At 35.2% G+C, this 9500-nt stretch overlaps 1 protein-coding gene and 1 pseudogene across 2 annotated transcripts; both read left to right on the top strand.

Moving 5' to 3' along the window:
* The first annotated feature begins 2916 nt into the window (after positions 1-2916).
* On the top strand, positions 2917-9156 carry LOC143557310 (flavonoid 3'-monooxygenase-like; annotated as a pseudogene). Its single transcript, XR_013139547.1, has 3 exons — positions 2917-3556; positions 7365-7816; positions 8413-9156. The product of XR_013139547.1 is annotated as a flavonoid 3'-monooxygenase-like (transcript).
* On the top strand, positions 3969-6550 carry LOC143557311 (ATP-dependent zinc metalloprotease FTSH 12, chloroplastic-like). The gene is made up of 7 exons (XM_077046417.1): positions 3969-3999; positions 4757-4923; positions 5007-5119; positions 5199-5415; positions 5488-5559; positions 5636-5706; positions 6454-6550. Exons 1-7 carry the CDS (start codon positions 3969-3971, stop codon positions 6548-6550), a joined length of 768 nt encoding a protein of 255 aa, XP_076902532.1.
* Positions 9157-9500: the final 344 nt, after the last annotated feature.

Here is a 9500-nt window from a genome sequence, read left to right as displayed (position 1 = left end):
AGTACAAGCGTATGCACGGGGAGTAAGTTAAAATTGAATATATGTGAACGATCACTGATAAGAGTGTAAACGTGTGAAGGTGTGTAATGTGTGGGTAAAAACTGAAATCATGTTAGGTTTGATTAGAATTCTATGGTTTAAGTATAATACCAAGTATACTAATGCAAACCTATAGTAACAAGGGAATAGGGTATGACTTGGGACCTTGACTAAACCAGAATTGTTTGGTATGTATGGTGGTTGTAATTTAAAAATAAAAAAAATGTTATTTGAGGTGTTGCTTGGGGGCAAGCAACGGTTAAGTGTGGAAATGTGACGGGTGAACCGTAGGGAAGCCATTAAGCGAGCTAAAAGATATAAATACATATGCTTAACCAATTAATTTCATGGAATTAGTTGACTACGATTACTCGTATAATTGCATGTATGAGGAGATAGAGGATGAAATCACGAGAACATGGACGAAAACGACGAAGAAAACGGAGTTGAAACGAGAAAGATATGAAGAAAACAAGAATGTGAGCAAGAGCTCCACCGTAGCCCACGGTGTTAACCGTGGGCCATGGTCAAAATGGCACCAAAACCACAGAATTCACCGTACCATGGTCATTCTGGTTATCGTAGCTGCAACGTGGTCCACGGTTTGGACCGTGGACCACGGTCCGAGTCGTAACTGCAGTTTTTATTCCTCCTTTTAGACGGTTTTGGGGTGTCTTTTGATATATCTTTCAATTGGAACAAGTGTAGGGCGATTTTGGGGTGCAAAACAATATTTTGGGTGATTGTAATCATTGGTTTGTGTCTTTGATTCCTATGAACAATACAATTGAAGTGATGATAATTCACCATTTCATGCGTGGCTAATTCCATTGGTGATCATCTTGGATGTAAGGTTTAATTGATACACTATGTTTTGAATTTCTAGAATAATAACTTTGCAATGTTTGTTTAGTTGTTATGGTGTTTGAACAATTGTTTGTAAATTGTTGCTTGTGTTTGATCATAATCTAAACCATACGTTCTTGTTGCCATTAGCAATCGAGATATCATGGGAGGAATTAGGGTTGAATATTAGTTAATTGGTCATCAGGTAACAACCTTACATTATAATAATCCAAGTGCTTAGTTCTCTTTTATCTCAAACAAGTAATCAAACATGAACTATGTCTATATGGTTCTTTCTAGTAAGCATGAACATTAGTGTTGATTTAAACCTGAAATCTAAGATGATCACTTTCTCTTAATAGGTTTATTAATTTTAATCATTGTTTGCAGTTTATTTTATTTCTTTTAGTTAAACAAATCCAATCAATCAAAATTTGAATTTACTTTGTTTGAAATTTAGTTTAATTTAATTAGTTGATAAAACTACTAGTGAACACGCATTCCACAAATTCTCTATGTTCGACACCCAAATACTACTATCTATTTAGTTGTATTTGGTTTATTTTTTAGTTAGTCTTCGACCTTACGTCAGGCATGCTGGTAGCTAGGGAGTTTATGTAATTCTTCTATGTGTTACTTCCCACAAGGTTGAGTCTTGAGCAACCTAAACAGTACCCGAGCACACTTGTTGTTCAAATAAAAAGCTAAGTTAAAGACTGAACTAACCTGAAAAAGGATTCCCTTGCTCGTGGTAGCAATGCCGAGCAATTTTGGCTTTGCTTGTGAAGATGAAGCTTGATTGAGAGGAACATTTTCCCGCTGCATATCTAAGTATTTGCTTGCTTGAAGTAATTCCCGAGCATGCTTGAAGATTACAAGGTCAAAAGAGCGCACATCAATGATTAAGCTTGCTCGAAGACCTTTTACACTTGTACATTTTTCTGTTTTGTTAATGCTTAAAGTTTCTAGAAGGAATGTTAGAGTCCCTGTAAATAGAATGAATATTTGCAATGATGGGACACATATGACCTCATACTTTGTGCTTACTACCTGAATTATTATCTATGTGACCGACATTCCTTCAAAATCCTAATATTCCATTGCAACCCATTGAATGAAATATTAAAGGAAATCTTCGAGTTAAATGGATCTGTGTTCTTGTATATTTTAGTATCTTACTAATTTTAGTTGATTCTGCCGGTTAGGCCTGTGAAACAGAGAAAACCCGGACCGACCCGGTATCTTACTAATTTTAGTTGATTCCGCCGGTTATAACTTATAAACTTTTTGAAAACTAATAAGGTGTTTGGGATTGCTTTTGATGTGAGAGGAAAAGTTCCATAAGTTACAATATTGTAACTTATTAACTTAATTAAAAGTTATAATGAGGTAAAATAAGGAATCCCAAACACCCCCTTAGTGTTCTTGTCATTATATGTCTTTTGTGTTTTTGTTCTTGTCCGTTGTTTGAATCACGAGACTAATGGTCTTGATAATGTACAACACTACCTGTGTTGAGATTAATCCCAACAAAGTTTAAAATCCAATTCCTAAGGTCCTTTATAGACGTTGATTCCATTATCCGGGCGCTCATCGACTGTGAGTACTTTGATTCACTTCTCACTCTTTTACCCACCCATCGATTAATCAGAGAGCAAATCAGTGTGAATCAAGTGTAACTTATAATACATGAGGAATAGAGATTAAAGCTTATTGTGTACCTTTAATTACAACAATAAACGGTATCCGTTTCTAGCTAATCACGGTTAAAATTGTCACTTTCTGATTAGTTCACACTACTACCAACATTGTCGACTTACTCACAAAAGGGTCGTCATCTACTAGATTTCCCACTCTTCAACCCAAACTTGCAAACGCTTCACTCGTGACAACATATTAGACCATATACTAGATGCTCCTACAATTCTTACAAAACACCTTTATATTTGGTTCCACGTGTAGTTTCAATTCATCACCAAGACAAATTTGCAATAAATTAAATCAACAAAATATTAATAATCTCTGCCTTTCATATTTTTACAAATATTATTAAAAAAATCACTACTCGAATCAATAAAAAGTAACAAGGACAAACCAATTCGTGTACAAATGCACCATCACCACATCTTCTACCAACATTTTGAAACCAAAATGTTATATATAACGTAACACACTTGCCATGCTTTCCATAAACCACCCATATATCATCCCACCTACTATTTCCAAAATGACCATTCTACCCTTACTACTCTACCCCTCCATAACTGCCTTACTATTGTACGTACTCCTTAACCTGCGCCCCCGTCACCCTAACCGTCTCCCACCGGGCCCAGACCCATGGCCGGTGGTGGGAAACCTACCGCACCTTGGCACGAGTCCGCATCAATCTATGGCCGAGTTGGCCGCAAGGTACGGTCCGTTGCTATACCTCCGGCTCGGCTTTGTTGACGTGGTGGTGGCGGCCTCTGCTTCAGTTGCTGCACAGTTTTTAAAAACTCATGATGTCAATTTTGCTAGCCGGCCGCTCAGCACCGCCGGGAGGCATATCGCGTATAATTGTCAGGATATGGTGTTCGCACCCTACGGTCCGAGGTGGCGGATGCTTAGGAAGATTTGCTCCGTACATATGTTTTCTGCTAAAGCCATGGATGGCTTCCGTCATGTTCGACAGGTTTCGTACCTCTAGAGGGTGTTTGGTAGAGGGAATTGAGGGGTGAGAAATGGAATTGGAAAGAATTCTCTTGTTTGTTTAGGAAAGAAAGAGGTGAGAAATGGAAATAAACCATTTCCATTTCTCTGATTTTGTTTCTCTAAAAAAATCGGAGAATTGGATTTCTAGGGTTTCATTTCTCAGTCCCATTCCAGGGTTTCCTCCATCGATCTGCTAGGTATGATTCTTCCATCCTCTCCTTCTTCTTTAACAACATATTTTTGATTTTTGAAACCCTACTTTACGATTTTGCTTGCTTCTGCTCCTTCACTCTTCCGTCACATTAACATGTTCTTTATAACTACGATTTCTTCATCTTCGTATCAGTTTCTCTGTATATCTATTTGAACCAAGGATGAAAGCCATTTTATATATGGGGTTTCAGTATATTACCCATGACCCAGGTACTTTTCATTCTTACTTGATACATAAAGTTGTAACATGAGTAAATGATACAAATTATGTTTGTAAAATGATTTTAGGTAATTGGTTTTGGGTACATATAAACCTGAAAATTTGAATTGTCTTCTTTCTGCAGGTTAAAATTGAAGCCTTTTTATCTCACCTAATCACACCACTGTCTTTCAAACATAATTCTCATTTCTTGTATGTGTGTATTAATTTGTTAGTTTCATCATTTAATTTATCATTTTGATTTGTAAAAATACAAGAAGTTCTTTTTTGAAAGATTTTAAAGTTGTATTCACATGCTGTCCTGCTTGCCCATATTCGGTATGATCAAATATTTGAAATAGGCCTGCAAATGAAATGAACGTTTAGTCATTTGTTCGGCAGGAAGTTCGTTTCATTAGTAAACACACGAACACGGACAACTCTTTTTTTTCCATTTAGCAAACGACAGGTTATTGTTAGCATTTACTTTTAATTGGTGTTTGCTCAATTATATTCGTTCATCTATGTACAGTTATGTCCGTTTACGTTCGTGAACCAGCCGTGAACCGTTCATTTATACTATATATGAACGAACTTGAACACTCGTGTGCTCGACCGTCTGTTTGTTTAAAGTTTAACGAACGAAGATGAACATACATGGACAGCGTAATTCATGTTCGTTTGGTTCACTTACAGGCCTAATTTGAAAACACAACCATAACTGTACAAGTGTATTATATAATAAAGTTTTTTACTCACATGTGCCAGGGAGTACTTTTATCAGGACCTCCGGGAATAGGAAAAACACTATTTGCAAGAACCTAGCAAAGGAGAGCGGGATGCCATTTGTTTTTGCTTCATGTGCAGAGTTCACAGATAGTGAAAAAAGTGGCGCTGCGAGAATTAATCAAATGTTTTCGGTTGCAAGACGAAATGTAAAATGTTTTATAGATTTTTAATTTTAATAATCATTTTATGATGAGTTAGGGTAATACTAAGTTTTTTATTTTATTTGCAGGCCCCTGCTTTTATATTTGTAGATGAGATTGATGCGATTGCTGGCAGACACGCAAGAAAAGATCCAAGAAGGAAATCAACATTTGATGCATTAATCTCTCAGCTTGATGGAGAGTTAGTTTCTTAAATTTAATGATTACCTTTTATTTTTTTTGGATTTGTTTTGATATATGCTATTTTGTATGAATTTCAGAAAGGTGAAAACTGGGGTTGATAGATTTTCATTAAGACAAGCAGTTATATTCATCTGTGCTACAAATAGACCGGATGAATTGGATCTAAAATTCGTTCGTGCTGGACGTATCGATCGCCGATTGTACATAGGTTTACCCGATGCAAATCAAAGAGTTCAAATTTTTGGTGTTCATAGTACAGGGAAACAGCTTGCTGAAGATGTTGATTTTGGAGAGGTAATTGCTTGGAATTTTTTTAATTTTTTTTTTATTTTAGGTTTAAGTTTTGTAAGTTTATTTTATATACAGTTGGTTTTTCGCACTGTTGGGTACTCTGGTGCAGATATAAGAAATCTTGTCAATGAAGATGGAATAATGGCTGTAAGTGTTACTTTTTATATAATTTACTTAATATTGTGCATATGAATTAATTGGTTAAATGATAAAATTTATGAAGGTGAGAAAAGGACATACAAAAATATACCAGCAATATATTGTTGATGTGTTAGATAAGCACGCGCAAAAGAGGTAGAAGCACGGATGCAGATGAGATATATCGAGAGTCTTGCAAAGATATCAAGGAAGTTTTGCTTCGATTTGGGGAGATGGTGGGTGAACAACTTAGCAAAGAAGGTATGGAGGCTCGTAAAATCTATGAAAAGGTTAGTGATGAGTTGAATGCTTTACCGGGTATCACTACGAAAAAACGGTTCAAAGCAGCTCATTTGATTGGTAAAGATGTGGATCTAGGACGTTCTTTTCTTGCGTTGACAATAGAAGAGAAAATTGAGATGGTCGAGTTGTATACCGATAGTTCAATGGGATATTTGTGTATGGTTGAAGTATGTTTTGTATGTGAATTGGTTTTAACTATGGTTGATGTTTTTTGCTTAAAAACTATGTTTTGTATGTGAATTGGTTTGATCAATGCATATTTTGGTTGGAATTTATGCATCTTTTTATATGTTTTTTATTTTTTAATAAATATTTGTTATGAAAAAAATACTTGTGCTAATGATAAAGTTGATATAGTTCTCTGTTTATTTCCTATGTACCAAACAAGAGAAATGATTCTCAGCTATATTTCTCTACTGAAATCTCTGTACTACCAAACAGAACAGTCAATTCTCATTCTCCAGACCAATTCCCTTTCTCTGCAATTCCATTTCTCTATTCCATTTCTCTACAATTCCATTCTCTGTACCAAACACCCCCTAGTTTCTTGATCTCGTAACATTTTATTCGATTTGGTTTATAAACTCATGTGTTATGCAGGTTGGATAATAAATACGCTATGAATCATAGATATGTAAATGCTTCTGATAACAAGGATATAATACGTAGGTTAAATAATGATAAAGATGTTTTATAAAACAATCTTAAATTCTTTTTAAACTAAATAACGTTGTGTCAAAAATTATATGAATTATTATTATTATTATTATTTAATAGAAAAGAGATTGGAAAAAAATATATAAAAATGAAAGTTAAAAGAAATAGGTAGATTAATCGAAAACAAGACGGACAATAAAAGTTACTATTTATTATTTTACCATATATGCTAGGTTAGGTGCTCGTAAACGGTACATCACCATCACCATGTATTAATGAATCCCCTTGCAATAGTTGTACTATTTTGTAAAGAAGTAGAAATTCGTCATGGAACACTAGAAGTACCGAGATGACTAGTAGGACATTGATGAATAGTTACTAAGGTAATAGGGTATACTCTAATCTTTTTTAATTTCATATAAGCATCATTTTACTTATTTTTTTTCTCTTTCACTCCATCTCACTCAAAGAAAATGGTTTAATCATTTTAACCGCATTACTCTTATTAATTGTTAATTTAATATATTGTTCTTTACATTTTAACGTGTTAAAAGCATAATCCATGGTCCTCTTTTAACAAATTTAATATATGTAAAGAGTGGTTTAATTCATATTTAAAATGTTGTGTCATCTTAATTTATGTTGTGGTTAGAGTGTACACCATGGCCTAAGATTATTCATGAATTTTTGGTTGATTACATATATAGCTTTCATAATCGAAAGCAAAATTGAAGCTAGTGTGATGTGTTACATAAATAGTTGAAGAACAGTTTGTAAATCTCTAAAAACGTTTATGATGTTCTATTAATCGGATTTGTACAATTTCTGATTTGGAATTTTGTAAATTCGATCAGGAGGAAGTAGCTATACTCACGCGAACTTTACTCGGTGCCGAAAAATACCGGTGAAATTAGGTCAAATTCTCAATGTGTGCACTACAAACGCATTAGCACGAGTGGTGTTAGGCCGGAGAGTATTCTTGGACGGAAGCGCAGGCGGTGATCCGAAGGCGGATGAGTTTAAGAATATGGTGGTTGAGCTGATGGTGTTGGCCGGAGAATTCTACCTTGGTGACTTTATACCGGCGCTTGACTGGCTGGATATACTGCAAGGCAAGAAGAACCAGATGAAGAAACTTCACATTCGATTCGACTCGTTTCTTCACGGGATCCTCGAAGAGCATAAGTCTGGCAAGGGTGGCGAGTCGAGTCACGGTGACTTGTTGAGCACGTTGATCTCGTTAAAAGATGATGCTGATGGTGAGGGCGGAAAGCTTTCAGATGTTGAAATCAAAGCCTTGCTTCTGGTATGTCAAAAGGAAACTATATTTTCATCTTTTATTATTAACGTTTATTACATAAGCTATGTTAAAAAACAATAAATACAAAGTAAACTAGAGTTGTGTAATTTTAGGGAAAAAGAGGGTGTATGTTTCCCCCCTTGTCGCCCACCGGTGCGGTGTTTTCGCCCCCAAACCCAAACTGTCGTCCAATTTTGTTGTCCGTTACACATACCCTAATAAAACAATTTATAACTAATAGTAATTTAAGTTATCTAAATAATAATAATAATAGTAATGTAATTATAATAAATCGTTAATAAAACAATTTATAAATTTTTTTTAATTAAAGTTAAAAAAAATAAATAAACAAAACCTTCTTTAGCATCGTAACATATATAAAGTGTCGGTGCCGTGCTGGTACCGTGATGATGAACTAGGTACCAACCTACCAAAAGTATCAATGACGGCATTATCAAAATCGGTATTGCATTTGTTTTATGGTTTTAATCAATGTAAAGCATATGTTGTTTAATGCAATAATTCACGACTTTATTTGCCGGGTTACATGTGACAGTAAATAAAATGTTTTGATAGCTAACTAGAAACTATGAATGTTTCAGAACTTATTTGTTGCCTGAACAGACACATCATCAAGCACAGTGGAATGGGCAATAGCCGAACTAATTCGACATCCAGAGCTACTTAAAGAAGCCCAAAAAGAAATGGACACTGTAGTTGGTCGAGACCGCCTTGTAAACGAATTAGACCTAAACGAGTTAACTTTTCTCCAAGCCATTGTAAAAGAGACCTTTAGGCTCCACCCTTCGACACCACTCTCGTTACCACGAATTGCATCTGAAAGCTGTGAAGTTGATGGATATTACATTCCCAAGGGATCCACGCTCCTTGTTAACTTGTGGGCCATTGCCCGTGACCCAAATATGTGGGCCGACCCACTTGAATTCTGGCCCACACGATTCTTGCCCGGGGGAGAAAAGTCTAATGTTGATGTTCAAGGAAAAAACTTTGAAGTTATACTGTTTGGGGCTGGACGAAGGATTTGTGTGGGTGTTAGTCTAGGGTTGAGAATGGTCCAGCTACTTGTTGCAACATTGATTCAAACATTTGACTGGGAATTGGCTAATGGATTAAACCCGGAGAAGCTAAACATGGATGAAGCCTATGGGTTAACCCTTCAGAAGGCCGAGCCTTTGACGGTGCACCCAAAGCCGAGACTAGCTCCACACGTGTATGGAAGTCATTAAAGGATTAATTTATCATTTATATAACTAATAAACTTAGAGTTCATGTTTCAAATGGTTATAATTATGGATTTCACTATGCAAGTTCTGTTTTGTGGGTTTCACTTTAAATTTTGAAAAGTTTAGTAGTTAATTAACGGTGTTCAATATTTGAATCGGACTCGAATAACTCGAAATTCAATTCAACTCGCATTCGAATTTGATTTTCAGTCATTCAAAATCAATTCTGTTCGAATTCGATTTTAGAAATCGAACTTCAAATCGAATACGAATTTATGATTTTAAATTCGATTCGAAATTCGAATTGAAATTATACATTTTATTTTTGTTATATATATACTAGTTAGTGACCCGTGTAACATACATGCGGATTAAATAAGTTTGAATAATAGTAAAAAAATAGATAAAATGACTAAAGTATTACATGAATAATATAATTTATAATC

The sequence above is a fragment of the Bidens hawaiensis genome, unplaced genomic scaffold, assembly GCF_021521415.1.
Source record: "Bidens hawaiensis isolate Kalapana, Puna unplaced genomic scaffold, B.hawaiensis_p1.1 tig00018883_1, whole genome shotgun sequence".
Classification (NCBI taxonomy): domain Eukaryota; kingdom Viridiplantae; phylum Streptophyta; class Magnoliopsida; order Asterales; family Asteraceae; genus Bidens; species Bidens hawaiensis.
This window is presented reverse-complemented; position numbering and strand designations above follow the sequence as displayed.